The 22890-nt window shown below is 45.9% G+C and overlaps 1 protein-coding gene across 2 annotated transcripts in view; it reads left to right on the top strand.

Moving 5' to 3' along the window:
* LOC115140705 (ATP-binding cassette sub-family A member 2-like) overlaps positions 1 to 22890 on the top strand; it is a 157166-nt gene that overhangs the window by 121070 nt on the left and 13206 nt on the right. Inside the window, exons 24-36 of one of the 2 annotated variants that reach the window (XM_065026805.1) lie at positions 6623 to 6796; positions 12263 to 12492; positions 12668 to 12788; positions 15194 to 15273; positions 16766 to 17003; positions 17966 to 18190; positions 18509 to 18611; positions 18866 to 19188; positions 19462 to 19675; positions 19874 to 19979; positions 20171 to 20282; positions 20596 to 20656; positions 21506 to 21680. In XM_065026805.1, coding sequence (XP_064882877.1) covers positions 6623 to 6796; positions 12263 to 12492; positions 12668 to 12788; positions 15194 to 15273; positions 16766 to 17003; positions 17966 to 18190; positions 18509 to 18611; positions 18866 to 19188; positions 19462 to 19675; positions 19874 to 19979; positions 20171 to 20282; positions 20596 to 20656; positions 21506 to 21680 — 2162 coding nt within the window. Of the gene's footprint in view, positions 1 to 6622; positions 6797 to 12262; positions 12493 to 12667; positions 12789 to 15193; positions 15274 to 16765; positions 17004 to 17965; positions 18191 to 18508; positions 18612 to 18862; positions 19189 to 19461; positions 19676 to 19873; positions 19980 to 20170; positions 20283 to 20595; positions 20657 to 21505; positions 21681 to 22890 lie in introns of both variants that reach the window. The other variant, XM_065026804.1, reaches the window with a different exon arrangement.

The following is a 22890-nucleotide window of genomic DNA, read 5'->3' as shown; positions in this document are numbered from 1 at the left end:
ACTTTTGACCGAGTGTCACCCTGTTCCCTATAGAGTGCTCTACTTTTGACCTAGTGTCACCCTGTTCCCTATAGAGTGCTCTACTTTTGACTGAGTGTCACCCTGTTTCCTATAGAGTGCTCTACTTTTGACTGAGTGTCACCCTGTTCCCTATAGAGTGCTCTACTTTTGACCGAGTGTGACCCTGTCCCCTATACAGTGCTCTAATTCTGACCGAGTGTCACCCTGTTCCCTATACAGTGCTCTACTTTTGACCTAGTATAACCCTGTCCCATATACAGTGCTCTACTTTTGACCGAGTGTCACCCTGTCCCCTATACAGTGCTCTACTTCTGACCGAGTGTCACCCTGTCCCCTATACAGTGCTCTACTTTTGACCTAGTGAAACCCTGTCCCCTATACAGTGCTCTACTTTTGACCTAGTGAAACCCTGTCCCCTATACAGTGCTCTACTTTTGACCGAGTGTCACCCTGTCCCCTATACAGTGCTCTACTTCTGACCGAGTGTCACCCTGTCCCCTATACAGTGCTCTACTTCTGACCGAGTGTCACCCTGTCCCCTATACAGTGCTCTACTTCTGACCGAGTGTAACCCTGTCCCCTATACAGTGCTCTACTTCTGACCGAGTGTCACCCTGTCCCCTATACAGTGCTATACTTTTGACCTAGTGAAACCCTGTCCCCTATACAGTGCTCTACTTTTGACCAAGTGAAACCCTGTCCCCTATACAGTGCTCTACTTTTGACCTAGTGAAACCCTGTCCCCTATACAGTGCTCTACTTTTGACCGAGTGTCACCCTGTCCCCTATACAGTGCTCTACTTCTGACCGAGTGTCACCCTGTCCCCTATACAGTGCTCTACTTCTGACCGAGTGTCACCCTGTCCCCTATACAGTGCTCTACTTCTGACCGAGTGTAACCCTGTCCCCTATACAGTGCTCGACTTTTGACCGAGTGTCACCCTGTCCCCTATACAGTGCTCTACTTTTGACCTAGTGTCACCCTGTTCCCTATAGAGTGCTATACTTTTGACCGAGTGTCACCCTGTTCCCTATAGAGTGCTCTACTTTTGACCTAGTGTCACCCTGTTCCCTATACAGTGCTATACTTTTGACCTAGTGTAACCCTGTCCTCTATACAGTGCTATACTTTTGACCTAGTGTAACCCTGTCCTCTATACAGTGCTATACTTTTGACCTAGTGTCACCCTGTTCCCTATACAGTGCTCTACTTTTGACCTAGTGTAACCCTGTCCCCTATACAGTGCTCTACATTTGACCGAGTGTCACCCTGTCCCCTATACAGTGCTCTACTTTTGACCGAGTGTCACCCTGTTCCCTATACAGTGCTCTACTTTTGACCTAGTGTAACCCTGTTCCCTATACAGTGCTATACTTTTGACCGAGTGTAACCCTGCCTCCTATACAGTGCTCTACTTTTGACCTAGTGTAACCCTGTTCCCTATACAGTGCTCTACTTTTGACCTAGTGTAACCCTGTTCCCTATACAGTGCTCTACTTTTGACCGAGTGTCACCCTGTCCCCTATACAGTGCTCTACTTTTGACCGAGTGTCACCCTGTTCCCTATACAGTGCTCTACTTTTGACCTAGTGAAACCCTGTCCCCTATACAGTGCTCTACTTTTGACCTAGTGAAACCCTGTCCCCTATACAGTGCTCTACTTTTGACCTAGTGAAACCCTGTCCCCTATACAGTGCTCTACTTTTGACCTAGTGAAACCCTGTCCCCTATACAGTGCTCTACTTTTGACCGAGTGTCACCCTGTCCCCTATACAGTGCTCTACTTCTGACCGAGTGTCACCCTGTCCCCTATACAGTGCTCTACTTCTGACCGAGTGTCACCCTGTCCCCTATACAGTGCTCTACTTCTGACCGAGTGTAACCCTGTCCCCTATACAGTGCTCGACTTTTGACCGAGTGTCACCCTGTCCCCTATACAGTGCTCTACTTTTGACCGAGTGTCACCCTGTTCCCTATAGAGTGCTATACTTTTGACTGAGTGTCACCCTGTTCCCTATAGAGTGCTCTACTTTTGACCTAGTGTCACCCTGTTCCCTATACAGTGCTATACTTTTGACCTAGTGTAACCCTGTCCTCTATACAGTGCTATACTTTTGACCTAGTGTAACCCTGTCCTCTATACAGTGCTATACTTTTGACCTAGTGTCACCCTGTTCCCTATACAGTGCTCTACTTTTGACCTAGTGTAACCCTGTCCCCTATACAGTGCTCTACTTTTGACCGAGTGTAACCCTGTCCCCTATACAGTGCTCTACTTTTGACCGAGTGTCACCCTGTTCCCTATAGAGTGCTCTACTTTTGACCGAGTGTCACCCTGTTCCCTATACAGTGCTCTACTTTTGACCGAGTGTCACCCTGTCCCCTATACAGTGCTCTACTTTTGACCAAGTGTCACCCTGTTCCCTATAGAGTGCTATACTTTTGACCGAGTGTCACCCTGTTCCCTATACAGTGCTCTACTTTTGACCTAGTGAAACCCTGTCCCCTATACAGTGCTATACTTTTGACCGAGTGTCACCCTGTTCCCTATACAGTGCTCTACTTTTGACCTAGTGTAACCCTGTTCCCTATACAGTGCTATACTTTTGACCGAGTGTCACCCTGTTCCCTATACAGTGCTCTACTTTTGACCTAGTGTAACCCTGTTCCCTATACAGTGCTATACTTTTGACCGAGTGTAACCCTGCCTCCTATACAGTGCTCTACTTTTGACCTAGTGTAACCCTGTTCCCTATACAGTGCTCTACTTTTGACCTAGTGTAACCCTGTTCCCTATACAGTGCTCTACTTTTGACCGAGTGTCACCCTGTCCCCTATACAGTGCTCTACTTTTGACCGAGTGTCACCCTGTTCCCTATAGAGTGCTCTACTTTTGACCTAGTGTCACCCTGTTCCCTATAGAGTGCTCTACTTTTGACTGAGTGTCACCCTGTTTCCTATAGAGTGCTCTACTTTTGACTGAGTGTCACCCTGTTCCCTATAGAGTGCTCTACTTTTGACCGAGTGTGACCCTGTCCCCTATACAGTGCTCTAATTCTGACCGAGTGTCACCCTGTTCCCTATACAGTGCTCTACTTTTGACCTAGTATAACCCTGTCCCATATACAGTGCTCTACTTTTGACCGAGTGTCACCCTGTCCCCTATACAGTGCTCTACTTCTGACCGAGTGTCACCCTGTCCCCTATACAGTGCTCTACTTTTGACCTAGTGAAACCCTGTCCCCTATACAGTGCTCTACTTTTGACCTAGTGAAACCCTGTCCCCTATACAGTGCTCTACTTTTGACCGAGTGTCACCCTGTCCCCTATACAGTGCTCTACTTCTGACCGAGTGTCACCCTGTCCCCTATACAGTGCTCTACTTCTGACCGAGTGTCACCCTGTCCCCTATACAGTGCTCTACTTCTGACCGAGTGTAACCCTGTCCCCTATACAGTGCTCTACTTCTGACCGAGTGTCACCCTGTCCCCTATACAGTGCTATACTTTTGACCTAGTGAAACCCTGTCCCCTATACAGTGCTCTACTTTTGACCAAGTGAAACCCTGTCCCCTATACAGTGCTCTACTTTTGACCTAGTGAAACCCTGTCCCCTATACAGTGCTCTACTTTTGACCGAGTGTCACCCTGTCCCCTATACAGTGCTCTACTTCTGACCGAGTGTCACCCTGTCCCCTATACAGTGCTCTACTTCTGACCGAGTGTCACCCTGTCCCCTATACAGTGCTCTACTTCTGACCGAGTGTAACCCTGTCCCCTATACAGTGCTCGACTTTTGACCGAGTGTCACCCTGTCCCCTATACAGTGCTCTACTTTTGACCTAGTGTCACCCTGTTCCCTATAGAGTGCTATACTTTTGACCGAGTGTCACCCTGTTCCCTATAGAGTGCTCTACTTTTGACCTAGTGTCACCCTGTTCCCTATACAGTGCTATACTTTTGACCTAGTGTAACCCTGTCCTCTATACAGTGCTATACTTTTGACCTAGTGTAACCCTGTCCTCTATACAGTGCTATACTTTTGACCTAGTGTCACCCTGTTCCCTATACAGTGCTCTACTTTTGACCTAGTGTAACCCTGTCCCCTATACAGTGCTCTACATTTGACCGAGTGTCACCCTGTCCCCTATACAGTGCTCTACTTTTGACCTAGTGTCACCCTGTTCCCTATACAGTGCTCTACTTTTGACCTAGTGTAACCCTGTCCCCTATACAGTGCTCTACATTTGACCGAGTGTCACCCTGTCCCCTATACAGTGCTCTACTTTTGACCGAGTGTAACCCTGTCCCCTATACAGTGCTCTACTTTTGACCGAGTGTCACCCTGTCCCCTATAGAGTGCTCTACTTTTGACCGAGTGTCACCCTGTTCCCTATACAGTGCTCTACTTTTGACCGAGTGTCACCCTGTCCCCTATACAGTGCTCTACTTTTGACCGAGTGTCACCCTGTTCCCTATAGAGTGCTATACTTTTGACCGAGTGTCACCCTGTTCCCTATAGAGTGCTCTACTTTTGACCGAGTGTCACCCTGTCCCCTATACAGTGCTCTACTTCTGACCGAGTGTCACCCTGTTCCCTATATAGTGCACTACTTTTGACTGAGTGTCACCCTGTTCCCTATACAGTGCTCTACTTTTGACCTAGTGTCACCCTGTCCCCTATACAGTGCTCTACTTTTGACCGAGTGTCACCCTGTTCCCTATACAGTGCTCTACTTTTGACCTAGTGTAACCCTGTCCCCTATACAGTGCTCTACTTTTGACCGAGTGTCACCCTGTCCCCTATACAGTGCTCTACTTCTGACCGAGTGTCACCCTGTCCCCTATACAGTGCTCTACTTCTGACCGAGTGTAACCCTGTCCCCTATACAGTGCTCTACTTCTGACCGAGTGTCACCCTGTCCCCTATACAGTGCTATACTTTTGACCTAGTGAAACCCTGTCCCCTATACAGTGCTCTACTTTTGACCTAGTGAAACCCTGTCCCCTATACAGTGCTCTACTTTTGACCTAGTGAAACCCTGTCCCCTATACAGTGCTCTACTTTTGACCTAGTGAAACCCTGTCCCCTATACAGTGCTCTACTTCTGACCGAGTGTCACCCTGTCCCCTATACAGTGCTCTACTTTTGACCTAGTGAAACCCTGTCCCCTATACAGTGCTCTACTTTTGACCTAGTGAAACCCTGTCTCCTATACAGTGCTCTACTTTTGACCGAGTGTCACCCTGTCCCCTATACAGTGCTCTACTTCTGACCGAGTGTCACCCTGTCCCCTATACAGTGCTCTACTTCTGACCAAGTGTAACCCTGTCCTCTATACAGTGCTCTACTTTTGACCGAGTGTCACCCTGTCCCCTATACAGTGCTCTACTTTTGACCGAGTGTCACCCTGTTCCCTATAGAGCGCTATACTTTTGACCGAGTGTCACCCTGTTCCCTATAGAGTGCTCTACTTTTGACCTAGTGTCACCCTGTTCCCTATAGAGTGCTCTACTTTTGACTGAGTGTCACCCTGTTCCCTATAGAGTGCTCTACTTTTGACCGAGTGTCACCCTGTTCCCTATAGAGTGCTCTACTTTTGACTGAGTGTCACCCTGTTCCCTATAGAGTGCTCTACTTTTGACCGAGTGTCACCTTGTCCCCTATACAGTGCTCTACTTTTGACCTAGTGTAACCCTGTCCCCTATACAGTGCTCGACTTTTGACCGAGTGTCACCCTGTCCCCTATACAGTGCTCTACTTTTGACCGAGTGTCACCCTGTTCCCTATAGAGTGCTCTACTTTTGACCTAGTGTCACCCTGTTCCCTATAGAGTGCTCTACTTTTGACCTAGTGTCACCCTGTTCCCTATACAGTGCTATACTTTTGACCTAGTGTAACCCTGTCCTCTATACAGTGCTATACTTTTGACCTAGTGTAACCCTGTCCTCTATACAGTGCTATACTTTTGACCTAGTGTCACCCTGTTCCCTATACAGTGCTCTACTTTTGACCTAGTGTAACCCTGTCCCCTATACAGTGCTCTACATTTGACCGAGTGTCACCCTGTCCCCTATACAGTGCTCTACTTTTGACCTAGTGTCACCCTGTTCCCTATACAGTGCTCTACTTTTGACCTAGTGTAACCCTGTCCCCTATACAGTGCTCTACGTTTGACCTAGTGTCACCCTGTCCCCTATACAGTGCTCTACTTTTGACCTAGTGTCACCCTGTCCCCTATACAGTGCTCTACGTTTGACCTAGTGTCACCCTGTCCCCTATACAGTGCTATACTTCTGACCGAGTGTCACCCTGTCCCCTATACAGTGCTCTACTTCTGACCGAGTGTCACCCTGTCCCCTATACAGTGCTCTACTTTTGACCTAGTGAAACCCTGTTCCCTATAGAGTGCACTACTTTTGACCTAGTGAAACCCTGTTCCCTATAGAGTGCACTACTTTTGACCTAGTGAAACCCTGTTCCCTATAGAGTGCACTACTACCATAAGGTCCTGTCAAATCTTCTCACACTAACACACAAAATGATGCATTGACACATTTTGATGTATATTGAAAGTAATTTTTTGAACTGTGTTTCAAGGCCGCACCATCCTGCTGTCCACCCACCACATGGATGAGGCTGACCTGTTAGGAGACCGCATAGCCATCATCTCCCATGGGAAACTCAAGTGCTGCGGCTCCCCACTCTTTCTCAAGAGCACCTACGGAGATGGCTACAAACTCACCCTGGTCAAGAAACAGAGTGAGAGCGGCGGTGGGTCTTTCTTTCCTTGTGTGTGTGTGTGTGTGTTTGTGTGTGTGTGTGTCTTTTGTATTTTCTCACCAGCTGTCAGACGTATTCACTTTCTCTATCCAAGTCTTTTTACATTTAGGGGAGAGTGGGGTAACTTTAGCATATTTTTTTTACATTCGGCATCACTCCGCCAAGGGAAATATAAACTCAGCAAAAAAAGAAACGTCCTCTCACTGTCAACTGCATTTATTTTCAGCAAACGTAACATGTGTAAATATTTGTATGAACATAAGATTCAACAACTGAGACATAAACTGAACAAATTCCACAGATATGTGACTAACAGAAATGGAACGATGTGTCCCTGAACAAAGGGGGGGTCAAAATCAAAAGTAACCGTATCTGGTGTGGCCACCAGCTGTATTAAGTACTGCAGTGCATTTCCTCCTCATGGACTGTACCAGATTTGCCAGTTCTTGCTGTGAGATGTTACCCCACTCTTCCACCAAGGCACCTGCAAGCTCCCGGACATTGCTGGGGGGAATGTCCGGGAATTCTCACCCTCCGATCCAACAGGTTCCAGACTTGCTCAATGGGACTTGCTCAATGGGCTCTTCGCTGACCATGGCAGAACAATAACATTCCTGCCTTGCAGGAAATCACGCACAGAACGAGCAGTTTGGCTGGTGGCATTGTCATGCTGGAGGTTCATGTCAGGATGAGCCTGCAGGAAGGGTACCACATGAGGGAGGAGGATGTCTTCCCTGTAATGCACAGTGTTGAGATTGCCTGCAATGACAAGCTCAGTCCGATGATGCTGTGACACACCGCCCCCAGTCCATGACGGACCCTCCACATCCAAATCAATCCTGCTCCAAAGTACAGGCCTCGGTGTAACTCTCATTCCTTCGACGATAAACGCCAATCTGCAAGCCCCATGGCCAGTGGCTCAACTTACTCTAATGCAAACATTTTGACTGTATTAGCCCACAGAGCTACAAGGATGCACTTTCATGCTAGGTTTAGGACCTCATATTGGAGCTTATTGAGACCCCAACTTATGTATAGAATAATTTAAAAATGATCTACTTTGGTTTAGATACAAGCATCATGAAACCTCTAACACAATAACTTACTTTTACTTAGTGAAAATAACAAATTTTGGACCTAACTTACTTACCACTTTTTCCAAGTGGTTTCTACCTTCATAGACTCCATGAAATGATAACCTCATCCTAAATTATTATTATTTTTGTGTATGGTTTCCTAGAAACAAGGGTGGTTCAACTTACCCCGTCGGCTCAACTTACCCCACTCTCCCCTATTGCTTGTTCATATTTTGCTTCTCTCTGCCCTCTACTTTTCCTGCTGCCTCCTTATTCTCCTTGTCCTCCCTCCATCCATAATGCTGTGTGTTTTATTCTCCTTGTCCTCCCTCCATCCATAATGCTGTGTGTTTTATTCTCCTTGTCCTCCCTCCATCCATAATGCTGTGTGTTTTATTCTCCTTGTCCTCCCTCCATCCATAATGCTGTGTGTTTTATTCTCCTTGTCCTCCCTCCATCCATAATGCTGTGTGTTTTATTCTCCCTGTCCTCCCTCCATCCATAATGCTGTGTGTTTTATTCTCCTTGTCCTCCCTCCATCCATAATGCTGTGTGTTTTATTATCCTTGTCCTCCCTCCATCCATAATGCTGTGTGTTTTATTATCCTTGTCCTCCCTCCATCCATAATGCTGTGTGTTTTATTCTCCTTGTCCTCCCTCCATCCATAATGCTGTGTGTTTTATTATCCTTGTCCTCCCTCCATCAATAATGTTGTGTGTTTTATTCTCCCTGTCCTCCCTCCATCCATAATGTTGTGTGTTTTATTCTCCTTGTCCTCCCTCCATCCATAATGCTGTGTGTTTTATTCTCCTTGTCCTCCCTCCATCAATAATGCTGTGTGTTTTATTCTCCTTGTCCTCCCTCCATCCATAATGCTGTGTGTTTTATTCTCCTTATCCTCCCTCCATCCATAATGCTGTGTGTTTTATTCTCCTTGTCCTCCCTCCATCCATAATGCTGTGTGTTTTATTCTCCTTGTCCTCCCTCCATCAATAATGCTGTGTGTTTTATTCTCCTTGTCCTCCCTCCATCCATAATGCTGTGTGTTTTATTCTCCTTGTCCTCTCTCCATCCATAATGCTGTGTGTTTTATTCTCCTTGTCCTCCCTCCATCCATAATGCTGTGTGTTTTATTCTCCTTGTCCTCCCTCCATCAATAATGCTGTGTGTTTTATTCTCCTTGTCCTCCCTCCATCCATAATGCTGTGTGTTTTATTCTCCTTGTCCTCCCTCCATCCATAATGCTGTGTGTTTTATTCTCCCTGTCCTCCCTCCATCCATAATGCTGTGTGTTTTATTATCCTTGTCCTCCCTCCATCAATAATGCTGTGTGTTTTATTATCCTTGTCCCCCCTCCATCCATAATGCTGTGTGTTTTATTATCCTTGTCCTCCCTCCATCAATAACGCTGTGTGTTTTATTCTCCTTGTCCTCCCTCCATCCATAATGCTGTGTGTTTTATACTCCTTGTCCTCCCTCCATCCATAATGCTGTGTGTTTTATTCTCCTTGTCCTCCCTCCATCCATAATGCTGTGTGTTTTATTCTCCTTGTCCTCCCTCCATCCATAATGCTGTGTGTTTTATTCTCCTTGTCCTCCCTCCATTCTCAATGCTGTGTGTTTTATTCTCCTTGTCCTCCCTCCATCAATAATGCTGTGTGTTTTATTCTCCTTGTCCTCCCTCCATCCATAATGCTGTGTGTTTTATTCTCCTTGTCCTCCCTCCATCCATAATGCTGTGTGTTTTATTCTCCCTGTCCTCCCTCCATCCATAATGCTGTGTGTTTTATTCTCCTTGTCCTCCCTCCATCCATAATGCTGTGTGTTTTATTATCCTTGTCCTCCCTCCATCCATAATGCTGTGTGTTTTATTATCCTTGTCCTCCCTCCATCCATAATGCTGTGTGTTTTATTCTCCCTGTCCTCCCTCCATCCATAATGCTGTGTGTTTTATTCTCCTTGTCCTCCCTCCATCCATAATGCTGTGTGTTTTATTCTCCTTGTCCTCCCTCCATCCATAATGCTGTGTGTTTTATTCTCCTTGTCCTCCCTCCATCCATAATGCTGTGTGTTTTATTCTCCCTGTCCTCCCTCCATCCATAATGCTGTGTGTTTTATTCTCCTTGTCCTCCCTCCATCCATAATGCTGTGTGTTTTATTATCCTTGTCCTCCCTCCATCCATAATGCTGTGTGTTTTATTATCCTTGTCCTCCCTGCATCCATAATGCTGTGTGTTTTATTCTCCCTGTCCTCCCTCCATCCATAATGCTGTGTGTTTTATTATCCTTGTCCTCCCTCCATCCATAATGCTGTGTGTTTTATTCTCCTTGTCCTCCCTCCATCCATAATGCTGTGTGTTTTATTCTCCATGTCCTCCCTCCATCCATAATGCTGTGTGTTTTATTCTCCTTGTCCTCCCTCCATCCATAATGCTGTGTGTTTTATTCTCCTTGTCCTCCCTCCATCCATAATGCTGTGTGTTTTATTATCCTTGTCCTCCCTCCATCCATAATGCTGTGTGTTTTATTATCCTTGTCCTCCCTCCATCCATAATGCTGTGTGTTTTATTCTCCTTGTCCTCCCTCCATCCATAATGCTGTGTGTTTTATTCTCCTTGTCCTCCCTCCATCCATAATGTTGTGTGTTTTATTCTCCTTGTCCTCCCTCCATCCATAATGCTGTGTGTTTTATTCTCCTTGTCCTCCCTCCATCCATAATGCTGTGTGTTTTATTCTCCATGTCCTCCCTCCATCCATAATGCTGTGTGTTTTATTCTCCTTGTCCTCCCTCCATCCATAATGCTGTGTGTTTTATTATCCTTGTCCTCCCTCCATCCATAATGCTGTGTGTTTTATTATCCTTGTCCTCCCTCCATCCATAATGCTGTGTGTTTTATTCTCCCTGTCCTCCCTCCATCCATAATGCTGTGTGTTTTATTCTCCTTGTCCTCCCTCCATCCATAATGCTGTGTGTTTTATTCTCCTTGTCCTCCCTCCATCCATAATGCTGTGTGTTTTATTCTCCTTGTCCTCCCTCCATCCATAATGCTGTGTGTTTTATTCTCCTTGTCCTCCCTCCATCCATAATGCTGTGTGTTTTATTATCCTTGTCCTCCCTCCATCCATAATGCTGTGTGTTTTATTATCCTTGTCCTCCCTCCATCCATAATGCTGTGTGTTTTATTCTCCCTGTCCTCCCTCCATCCATAATGCTGTGTGTTTTATTCTCCTTGTCCTCCCTCCATCCATAATGCTGTGTGTTTTATTCTCCTTGTCCTCCCTCCATCCATAATGCTGTGTGTTTTATTCTCCTTGTCCTCCCTCCATCCATAATGCTGTGTGTTTTATTCTCCCTGTCCTCCCTCCATCCATAATGCTGTGTGTTTTATTCTCCTTGTCCTCCCTCCATCCATAATGCTGTGTGTTTTATTATCCTTGTCCTCCCTCCATCCATAATGCTGTGTGTTTTATTATCCTTGTCCTCCCTGCATCCATAATGCTGTGTGTTTTATTCTCCCTGTCCTCCCTCCATCCATAATGCTGTGTGTTTTATTATCCTTGTCCTCCCTCCATCCATAATGCTGTGTGTTTTATTCTCCTTGTCCTCCCTCCATCCATAATGCTGTGTGTTTTATTCTCCATGTCCTCCCTCCATCCATAATGCTGTGTGTTTTATTCTCCTTGTCCTCCCTCCATCCATAATGCTGTGTGTTTTATTCTCCTTGTCCTCCCTCCATCCATAATGCTGTGTGTTTTATTATCCTTGTCCTCCCTCCATCCATAATGCTGTGTGTTTTATTATCCTTGTCCTCCCTCCATCCATAATGCTGTGTGTTTTATTCTCCTTGTCCTCCCTCCATCCATAATGCTGTGTGTTTTATTCTCCTTGTCCTCCCTCCATCCATAATGTTGTGTGTTTTATTCTCCTTGTCCTCCCTCCATCCATAATGCTGTGTGTTTTATTCTCCTTGTCCTCCCTCCATCCATAATGCTGTGTGTTTTATTCTCCATGTCCTCCCTCCATCCATAATGCTGTGTGTTTTATTCTCCTTGTCCTCCCTCCATCCATAATGCTGTGTGTTTTATTATCCTTGTCCTCCCTCCATCCATAATGCTGTGTGTTTTATTATCCTTGTCCTCCCTCCATCCATAATGCTGTGTGTTTTATTCTCCCTGTCCTCCCTCCATCCATAATGCTGTGTGTTTTATTCTCCTTGTCCTCCCTCCATCCATAATGCTGTGTGTTTTATTCTCCTTGTCCTCCCTCCATCCATAATGCTGTGTGTTTTATTCTCCTTGTCCTCCCTCCATCCATAATGCTGTGTGTTTTATTCTCCCTGTCCTCCCTCCATCCATAATGCTGTGTGTTTGTGCCTCCAGACCAGGTCACCGAGCCTCCATTCTTCCTGTCTCCCTGCTCCTCCTCCTCCCTGTCTCCCTCCTCCTCCCTGTCCCCCTCCTCCCTGTCTCCCTGCTCGGAGGCCCGGGTCACCAAGTTCATCCGTCAGTTCGTGGGGTCCTGTCTGCTGGTGTCTGACTCCAACACTGAGCTGTCCTATGTGCTGCCTTCAGAGGCTGTCAAGAAGGGCTGCTTCGAGAGGCTCTTTCAGGTACACACTTTGACACAGACACAAACACAGACCTAGAGATGAAGGCACAAAGTCAAATAGAGATAGACAAACAGGCAGGTACTCACTCAGACACAGAAAGACAGGGTTCCAAATGGTACCCTATTCCCTTTATAGTGCACTACTTTTAACCACAGCCCATATTCCCTATTCCCAGGCGTTAGAGCAGAGTCTGGACCTCCTGGCTCTGACCAGCTTCGGGGTGATGGACACCACTCTGGAGGAGGTCTTCCTCAAGGTGTCAGAGGAGGACCAGTCCCTGGAGAACAGTGATGCTGGTGAGTACATTCAAAATGGCTGCCAATCCAATCCACTCATTATGGTATCATTGACTTGAATAGGGATTCCCATTCTAGTGATTCTATGAGACCAAATCCCAGTGTGTCTGTCTGCGGTTACACGGATCAATAAAGTTGTTTATAGAAGGGCTTCAGTACATTAATTACATGAATTTCCTTTCTGCTGAGTATGCAGTCCAGTGTCTGAGTTGCCGGAAGTTAAATGCTGATATAGACTTTTCACACATTATCTACACTACATGACCAGAAGTACTGTATGTCAACACTTGCTCGTCGAACATCTCATTCCAAAATCATGGGCATTAATACGGACCTGGTCCGCCCTTTGCTGCTATAACAGCCTCCACTTTTCTGGGAAGGCTTTCCACTAGATGTTGGAACATTGCTACGGGGACCTTCTTCCATTCAGCCACAAGCGCATTAGTGAGGTTGGGCACTGAGGTTGGATGATTAGGCCTGGCTCGCAGTCGATATTCCAATTCATCCCAAAGGTGTTTGATTGGGTTGAGGTCAGGGCTCTGTGCAGGCCAGTCAAGTTCTTCCACACTGACCTCGACATACCATTTCTGTATGAACCTCGCTTTGTGCATGGGGGAATTGCCATGCTGAAACAGAAAAGTGCCTTCCCCAAACTGTTGACATAAAGTTGGAAACACAGAATCAGCTAGAATGTCATTGTATGCTATAGCATTAAGATTTGCCTACACTGGAACTAAGCGGCCTAGCCCGAACCATGAAAAACAGCCCCAAATCATTATACCTCCTCTGCCAAACTTTACAGTTGGCAATATGCATTGGGGCAGGTAGCGTTCTCCTGGCATCCGCCAGATGGCGAAGCGGGATTAATCACTCCAGAGAACATGTTTCCATTGCTCCATGGAAACCCATTTCATGAAGCTCCTGACAAACAGTTCTTGTGCTGATGCTTTCAGAGGCAGTTTGAAACTTGGTAGTGAGTGTTGCAACTGAGGACAGATGATATTTATGAGATACGCGCTTCACTTTCATTTTGTGTGACCTACAACTTCACTTCTGAGCTGTTGTTGCTCCTAGACGTTTCCACTTCAGAATAAGAGCACTTACAGTTGACCGGAGCAGCTCTAGCATGGCAGAAATTTGATAAACTGACTAGTTGGAAAGTGGTGTCTAATGATGGTAGAGTTGAAGCCGTAAGTTTACATATACCTTAGCTAAATATTTTTAAACTCAGTTTTTCACAATTCCTGACATTTAATCCCAGTAAAAATTCCCTGTTTTAGGTCAGTTAGGATCACCACTTTATTTTAAGAATGTGAAATGTCAGAATAATGGTAGATAGAATGATTTATTTCAGCTTTTATTTCTTTCATCACATTCCCAGTGGGCCAGAAGTTTACATACACTCAATTAGTATTTGGTAGCATTGCCTTTAAATGGTTTAACTTGGGTACCCTTCCACAAGCTTCCCACAATAAATTGGGGGAATTTTAGCCCATTCCTCCTGACAGAGCTGGTGTAACTGAGTCAGGTTTGTAAGCCTCCTTGCTTGCACACACTTTTTCAGTTCTGCCCACAAATTGTCTATGGGATTGATATCAGGGCTTTGTGATGGACACTCCAATACCTTGACTTTGTTGTTTTTATGCCATTTTACCACAACTTTGGAAGTATGCTTGGGGTCATTGTCCATTTGGAAGACCCATTTGTGACAAAGCTGTAACTTCCTGACTGATGTCTTGAGATGTTGCTTCAAAATTATCCACATAATTTTCATCCCTCATGATGCCATTTATTTTGTGAAGTGCACCAGTCCCTCCTGCAGAAAAGCACCCCCACAACATGAGTGCTTCACGGATGGGATGGTGTTCTTCGGCTTGCAAGCCTCCCCCTTTTTCCTCCAAACATTATGATGGTAATTTGTTTCATCAGACCAGTGGACATTTCTCCAAAAAGTATGATCTTCGTCCCCATATGCAGTTGCAAACTGTAGTCTGGCTTTTTATGTCTGTTTTGGAGCAGTGGCTTCTTTCTTGCCGATATAGGACTCGTTTTTACTGTGGATACAGATACTTTTGTACCTGTTTCCTCCAGCATCTTCACAAGGTCCTTTGCTGTTGTTCTGGGATTGATTTGCACTTTTCGCACCAAAGTACGTTCATCTCTAGGAAACAGAACGCGTCTCCTTCCTGAGCGGTATGATGGCTGCGGGGTCCCATGGTGTTTATCCTTGCGTACTATTGTTTGTACAGATGAACGTGGTACCTTCGTGCGTATGGGGCTGAAATAGCCAAATCCACTATTTTGAAGGGGTGTCCACATACTTTTGTATCTATAGTGTATTTAGTCTTTAGTGTTGGTGTTGCAACTCTCTTTAAATGTTAATCATGATCGCTCTCTCCTCCCAGACATGAAGGATTCCCCGGGCGGTAGCTCAGTGGGGAAGCCTGCTGCTGCGGTGGTGGATCTGGGGGCCCCTGGGCCGCAGGTAGGGATGAGTTCAACACTACTTTTTTCAGAATCAATTACTTGATGGTTGCAAAACAGACAAATGTTAATATACTTTAATTCAGATCTCTAGAGATCCAGAATATCACAAATTAGTTTTTTTGTAATATTTGAAATTCCAACATTTTCTAATTGATACAGACACCCTTGAATGACTAATTAATGAATTGATTTGTCTAACTTACCCATCCCTCATCCCTTCGATAGACTTGTGTCCTGTCCAGGGGGTGTACTTGTACATCAAGCTGCCTCACGCTACAGAAACATGAAATAGGCTCCTGCTCGATTGGCCGTTCTGGTTCAGATTGTTTATTTATTTGACTTTATCTCTATCTGCAGGGTGATGGCCCGGGGCTCCTGCTCTATTGGTCGTTCTGGTTCAGAATGTTTATTTATTTGACTTTATCCCTATCTGCAGGGTGATGGCCCGGGGCTCCTGCTCTATTGGTCGTTCTGGTTCAGAATGTTTATTTATTTGACTTTACCCCTATCTGCAGGGTGATGGCCCAGGGCTCCTGCTCTATTGGTCGTTCTGGTTCAGAATGTTTATTTATTTGACCTTACCCCTATCTGCAGGGTGATGGCCCGGGGCTCCTGCTCTATTGGCCGTTCTGGTTCAGAATGTTTATTTATTTGACTTTATCCCTATCTGCAGGGTGATGGCCCGGGACCAGGGGCTCCTGCTCTATTGGCCGTTCTGGTTCAGAATGTTTATTTATTTGACTTTACCCCTATCTGCAGGGTGATGGCCCGGGGCCAGGGGCTCCTGCTCTATTGGTCGTTCTGGTTCAGAAAATGTTTATTTATTTGACTTTATCCCTATCTGCAGGGTGATGGCCCGGGGCTCCTGCTCTATTGGCCGTTCTGGTTCAGAATGTTTATTTATTTGACTTTCCCCTATCTGCAGGGTGATGGCCGGGGGCTCCTGCTCTATTGGCCGTTCTGGTTCAGAATGTTTATTTATTTGACTTTCCCCCTATCTGCAGGGTGATGGCCCGGGGCTCCTGCTCTATTGGCCGTTCTGGTTCAGAATGTTTATTTATTTGACTTCTCCCTATCTGCAGGGTGATGGCCCGGGGCCCGGGGCTCCTGCTCTATTGGCCGTTCTGGTTCAGAATGTTTATTTATTTGACTTTATCTCTATCTGCAGGGTGATGGCCCGGGGCTCCTGCTCTATTGGCCGTTCTGGTTCAGAATGTTTATTTATTTGACTTTACCCCTATCTGCAGGGTGATGGCCCGGGGCTCCTGCTCTATTGGTCGTTCTGGTTCAGAATGTTTATTTATTTGACCTTATATCTATCTGCAGGGTGATGGCCCGGGGCCAGGGGCTCCTGCTCTATTGGCCGTTCTGGGTCAGAATGTTTATTTATTTGACTTTAGCCCTATCTGCAGGGTGATGGCCCGGGGCTCCTGCTCTATTGGCCGTTCTGGGTCAGAATGTTTATTTATTTGACTTTCTCCTATCTGCAGGGTGATGGCCCGGGGCCCGGGGGTCCTGCAGGAGGCAGCAGCAGTGTGCTGAGACCAGGGGTAGAGCTCAGTAACCTGCTAAACTGCTCCAGGCTCAGCCAGAGTCAGTCGTCCCTGCGCTCATCCTCCTCCCTGGGGTCCGTGCGGGGGGACGAGGGGGGGCTCTACACAGACTTCTATGGAGACTACTGCCCCCTCTTCGACAACGGACAAGACCCTGACTCTACCAGCCTGACGGGTAAGAGAGGATCGATCCCAGCCCTCATAATCCCTTAGACTGAGTAGCGTACCACTGTTATGTCATACGATAGACTGAATAAGATAGAGAGGGTGTAACTCAGTGAAAAACATTATTACCTTCATTATATTTAACCAGAGAGGTTATTAAGAACTTGGGTTAATAACTACCGGTAATTTACCAAAGTTACCAGACTCTATGGTAATTTAGGTAATTCATACTTGAATAACTTCTTAAAAATGGAATTAATATACAGGTATTATTGTTTTTGTTTTTTATATCTGTGTCCATATTGTCCTTGACTTTCTTGTAGACCATTTGGTTCAAGAGAAAATAACCTAATTAATGAAAATTATTTTCAATGAACTCTGCAACTCTATTGTCTTTTTTTCACTACAGCCACCAGTTTACCCCCAAAACATTCACAAAAAAGACATATTGACAAAGTCAAATAAATAAAAGTGTGTAAAAAATATGTAAATTATATTTCATGCTGAATCCTTCATATTAAACACCAATGATAACTTCATGGTTTATATTTAGGATCATCTTTTTCAGCTTTGTCATTTAAAATCCTTAAAAATCATCTTCTTAGATTGTTATCTATATATATTTTTGTACATGTGTTAAGGCCACACAGAGGGCCAAATATACAGTAATTACAGACACCAGTGATAATCTGAAGTACCCAAAAAGGCCACAAGATGTCATGTAATAAAATTCCACATATTTCTTGAAAGTTACATTTCTGGTAGTTTACTGATTAACATTTTCCAGTAATATGCTCTCCCTTTGCAACACTATTAAGAACACAAGAACACATGATATTTTACCACATCAACCAATGAAATGGTGCAATGAAATACAGTGTGGTTGGATGAGCTAATGAGGGTATGTTACTCCATTGTGTGAGATGATTTTAGACTTTGTTCATTTCTCTCTCCATGTCTCTGTGTATCTAGCGGAAGCGGATGAGACCTCTGGCCCTGAGCAGCCTGTGGTCCTGGAGGACCAGGGCAGCGTCAAGCTGGAGGGTTGGTGGCTGAAGCTACGTCAATTCCATGGCCTCATCGTGAAGAGGTTCCACTGTGCCAAGAGGAACACCAAGGGTCTTTTCTCTCAGATCCTGCTGCCTGCATTCTTCGTCTGTGTGGCCATGACCGTAGCCCTGTCGGTGCCTTCCATCGGTGAGGACAACTATATTTTACATTAATATTTTAGTCATGTAGCAGAACTTCTTATCTAGAGCGACTTACAGTCACTGCACTCAACTAAGTTTTAGAAGGGAAAAAAACACCCACAACAGTTATTGCAAGTCGACTCTTCTTCAAAATAGCCACGTTCAGCAGAGTCAGCCAGGAAGAAAAAAAGCAAGTGCATGTGTGAATGCAAGAAAGACAGTTTTTCTCAAGTTCAACTAGCTACAGTTGAAGTTCAAATGGACTTGGCTGTTTGTCAGTGTTTGTAGGTTGTCTTTATGTGATCTCTGTTCTTGTGTTCTTCAGGAGATCTGCCACCATTGGTCTTGTCTCCATCCCAGTACCACAACTACACCCAGCCTCGTGGCAACTTCATCCCCTACGCCAACGAAGATCGCCCACAGTACAGGTCAGACAGACATGGAGTAGGATGCCCTATGTCACTCATTACCATCATGACAACATATGCACAATGTGAATGCATTTTTACACATCCCAAATAATATCATTCCTTCTGACAACTAGCATTATTCTTTCATTTATCTTATCTCAGTTATCACCCATAATGCATAACATCATTAGTCCAAATCTACAGGCCACCAATGTTGTAAAGCTGGTGTTTGTAACTTTACAACAGCCTCCTGTTCTTCCTCTCCTCAGCAGTAAACTGTCCCCAGACGCCAGCCCTCAGAAGATCGCCAACACGCTCCGTCTGCCTTCTGGCGTGGGCGCCACCTGCGTCCTCAAAACGCCCTTCAACAGCACCCTGGACCAGCTGGCACAGACGCTCAACCCCAGTGCCAACAACTCCAAAACCCTAGCTGCCCGCTACTTTGACTCCATGTGTCTGGATTCCTTCACCCAGGGAGTGCCCCTGTCCAACTTCGTACCCCCTCCCCCCTCGCCAGCCCCCTCAGATGACCCCGACCCTCGTTTTGAGGATAGACTGTGGAACTTCACTGCTACCACTCTTACCACTGTACTGGGTAAGTCTCTGTCAGGCTCAGGTGGTAAAGGATAAAGGATATGTCTGCTACTTTATATGTACTGTATGTAGGCAAATGTTTTAGCTATCATATCAATATATTCTTTAATTACGCTATCACATTATATTACTTTATTTAATGATGTCTCGTCTGACAATTATAGCTACAGAGTCCTGTGTGGGCCATTCTGGTTGAAACAAGGCTGACCCACTCTACTGTCCTGTACAGTAGCCTCCCTAACAATCCTGCCCCCTATACTGTGTGTGTCCTCAGAAACAGTGACCTCTCCTCCCACCTTGCCTCTGTCTATCCGGGAGCCGGTTCGTTGTATCTGCTCCATGCAGGGGACGGGCTTCTCCTGCCCCAGTGGGGTCGGGGGGCGGCCACCCCTTATGAAGGTGGTCACTGGGGACATTCTGGTGGACATCACCGGGCGCAACGTGTCAGAGTACCTCCTCTACACCTCTGACAGACTGCGCCTGCACAGGTAACACACTCATGCATGGGCTTAGACTCATACACACAGAAGCACACGCACGCACACACACACACACACACACACACACACACACACACACACACACACACACACACACACACACACACACAGGGAAAGAGGTATGGAATCTATCCAATTGTCTTTCTCTCTCTTTCCATTTCTGTTTCTTATTTTCTCTCTCTCTAGATATGGAGGACTCACTGTAGGCAACATACAGAAATCAGTCCCAGCATCCTTTGGGAAAAATAATCCGCCCATGGTTCGCAAAATAGCCGTGCGCAGATCAGCTCAGGTGAGCAGAAGGCCATTTTCTTAAAGGGACAGGATACGTCCCAAATGGCACCCTATTCCCTATTGATGGTATTTTTTGTTGCTGTATTTTATTAGGATCCCCATTAGCTGTTGGGGTCCAGGGTCATTATAACACTTAGCTATTTGTGCTGCTCTGTCATTGTCAGTGACAGACTTGTCCCCTACCAATAGGTGCTGTACAATAATAAAGGGTACCACAGCATGCCAACCTATCTCAATGTCCTCAACAACGCCATCCTGCGTGCCAACCTGCCTCCAGGCAAGGGCAACCCTGCTGCATACGGTGAGAGACGCTGCCTATACATACTTCCAAGCATAATATTACCTGGGGTATATGGGGTTCTGTTAGCCTGCTCCCAGATCTGTTTGTGTTCTTGCCAAGTCAATTGATTTCATTGTCAAGCCAAACATGTGAGGGACAGAGAGTTGGTATAATAGCACAAACAGACTGGCACTCATGCTAGGATTCTGTGAATTGAGTAGCTATTTATGTGAACATGTATGTCCAAGGTTCTTTAGTATCTGGGGATCTTAAATGGGATTGTACAGTATCTGCCCCCATCTAACCCCTCTTCTTGATGTGTTTGGGCTCACAGGAATCACCCTGACCAACCACCCTATGAACCGTACCAGTGCAAGGCTCTCTTTGGACTACCTGTAAGAATCAATGTATCCAGTTGATGAATATTAAACTGTGGCATATCTCTGAAAAGAACTGTCTTACCAAGACTGTGTCCCAAACAGTACCCTATTCCCTATATATAATGCACTAAATTTAACCAGATCCATGTGGGCTTTTTGACCAGATCCCTATGGGCCTTTTGACCAGATCCCTATGTGCCTTAAGACCAGATCCCTGTGGGCCTTTTAACCAGATCCCTGTGGGTCTTTTGACCAGATCCCTATGGGCATTTTAACCAGATCCCTGTGGGCCTTTTAACCAGATCCCTGTGGGCATTTTAACCAGATCCCTATGGGCCTTTTAACCAGATCCCTGTGGGTCTTTTGACCAGATCCCTGTGGGCCTTTTAACCAGATCCCTGTGGGCCTTTTAACCAGATCCCTGTGGGCCTTTTAACCAGATCCCTGTGGGTCTTTTGACCAGATCCCTGTGGGCCTTTTGACCAGATCCCTGTGGGCCTTTTGACCAGATCCCTATGGGCCCTGGTCGAAAGTAGTGCACTATAAAGGGCCCTCAACTGAGTCTCAAAGCCAGTTCTACTGATCTTTTTCATTGTTCTCCTCTAATCAGGGACTGATTTAGACCTGGGAACTGATTTAGACCTGGGACCTGATTTAGACCTGGGAACTGATTTAGACCTGGGACCTGATTTAGACCTGGGTACCGATTTAGCCCTGGGATACCAGGTGGGTGCAACTAATGATCAGGTAGAAGAAGAAAGCTGCAGGCTCCAGACCTCAGGGTGTAAGCGTTGAATACCCCTGATATAGGGTGCCATTTGAGACTCACTCACTGTCTTACTAAGTCTCTGTTTGTCCCTCCAGGCTCCAGGGCACTGATGTGGTGATAGCCATCTTCATCATCGTGGCCATGTCCTTTGTACCAGCCAGCTTTGTGGTCTTCCTAGTGGCAGAAAAGTCTACCAAGGCGAAGCACCTGCAGTTTGTCTCTGGATGTGACCCAGTCATCTACTGGCTGGCCAACTACGTATGGGACATGGTAAGAGGGGGTGGGGTGGAGTGTGTCTGTGTGTGTGTGTGTGTGGGTGGGTGGGTGAGGGAGAAACTATTTGATCCTGTCACGGCTGTCGTAGGAAGAATAAGGTGAGGACCAAAGCGCAGCGTGGTAAGTGTTCATCTTATTTAATGAAAACTGAACACTGAACAACAAAACAACAAAGAAACAACCGGAACAGTTCTGTCTGGTGTAGCCACACAAAGACTGAAAACAACCACCCACAAAACACAATGGAAAACAGGCTACCTAAAAATGGTTCTCAATCGGGGTCAACGATTGACAGCAGTCTCTGATTGAGAACCATACCAGGCCAAACACAGAAATAGAAAATCATAGACAAACTAACATAGACAACCCACCCAAATCACGCCCTGACCATACTAAAACAAAAGACAAAACGAAGGAACTAAGGTCAGAACGTGACAGATCCTCGAATATCCAAGGCCTGAGGTCATCTGCCTTTGGCCTAAAGAGCAGGAACGTGGACTTCCCCAAAGAAATCAGAAATACAGACATTGTCATCCTACAAGAAACATGGCATAGAGGAGATGGACCCACTGGTTGCCCTAGGTAACAGGGAGCTGGAAGTCCCATCCACCAAACTACCAGGTGTGAAACAGGGGACTCAGGCGGTATGCTAATTTGGTATAGAGCAGACCTAACTCACTCCATTAAATTAATCAAAACAGGAACATTTCACATTTGGCTAGAAATTCAAATGGAATTATCTCAACAGAGAAAAATGTCCTCCTGTGTGCTACCTATATCCCCCCACTAGAATTCCCATACTTTAATGAAGACAGCTTCTCCATCCTGGAGGGGGAAATCAATCATTTCCAGGCCCAGGGACATGTACAAGTCTGTGGCGACCTAAATGCCAGAACTGGACAAGAACCTGACACCCTCAGCTCACAGTGGGACAAACACCTACCTGGAGGTGACATCATTCCCTCCCCCATATGCCCCATTAGTCACAACTATGACAACATAACCAACAAAAACTCCTGCAGCTCTGTCACACGCTGGGAATGTACATAGTCAATGGTAGGCTTCGAGGGGACTCCTACGGTAGGTACACCTATAGCTCATCTCTTGGCAGTAGTACTGTAGACTACTTTATCACTGACCTCAACCCAGAGTCTCTCAGAGCGTTCACAGTCAGCCCACTGACACCTGTATCAGATCACAGCAA

Source organism: Oncorhynchus nerka, linkage group LG13 (genome assembly GCF_034236695.1).
Source record: "Oncorhynchus nerka isolate Pitt River linkage group LG13, Oner_Uvic_2.0, whole genome shotgun sequence".
NCBI lineage: Eukaryota > Metazoa > Chordata > Actinopteri > Salmoniformes > Salmonidae > Oncorhynchus > Oncorhynchus nerka.
The sequence above is the reverse complement of the archived record's forward strand: the minus strand, read 5'-3'. Positions and strand labels throughout refer to the sequence as shown.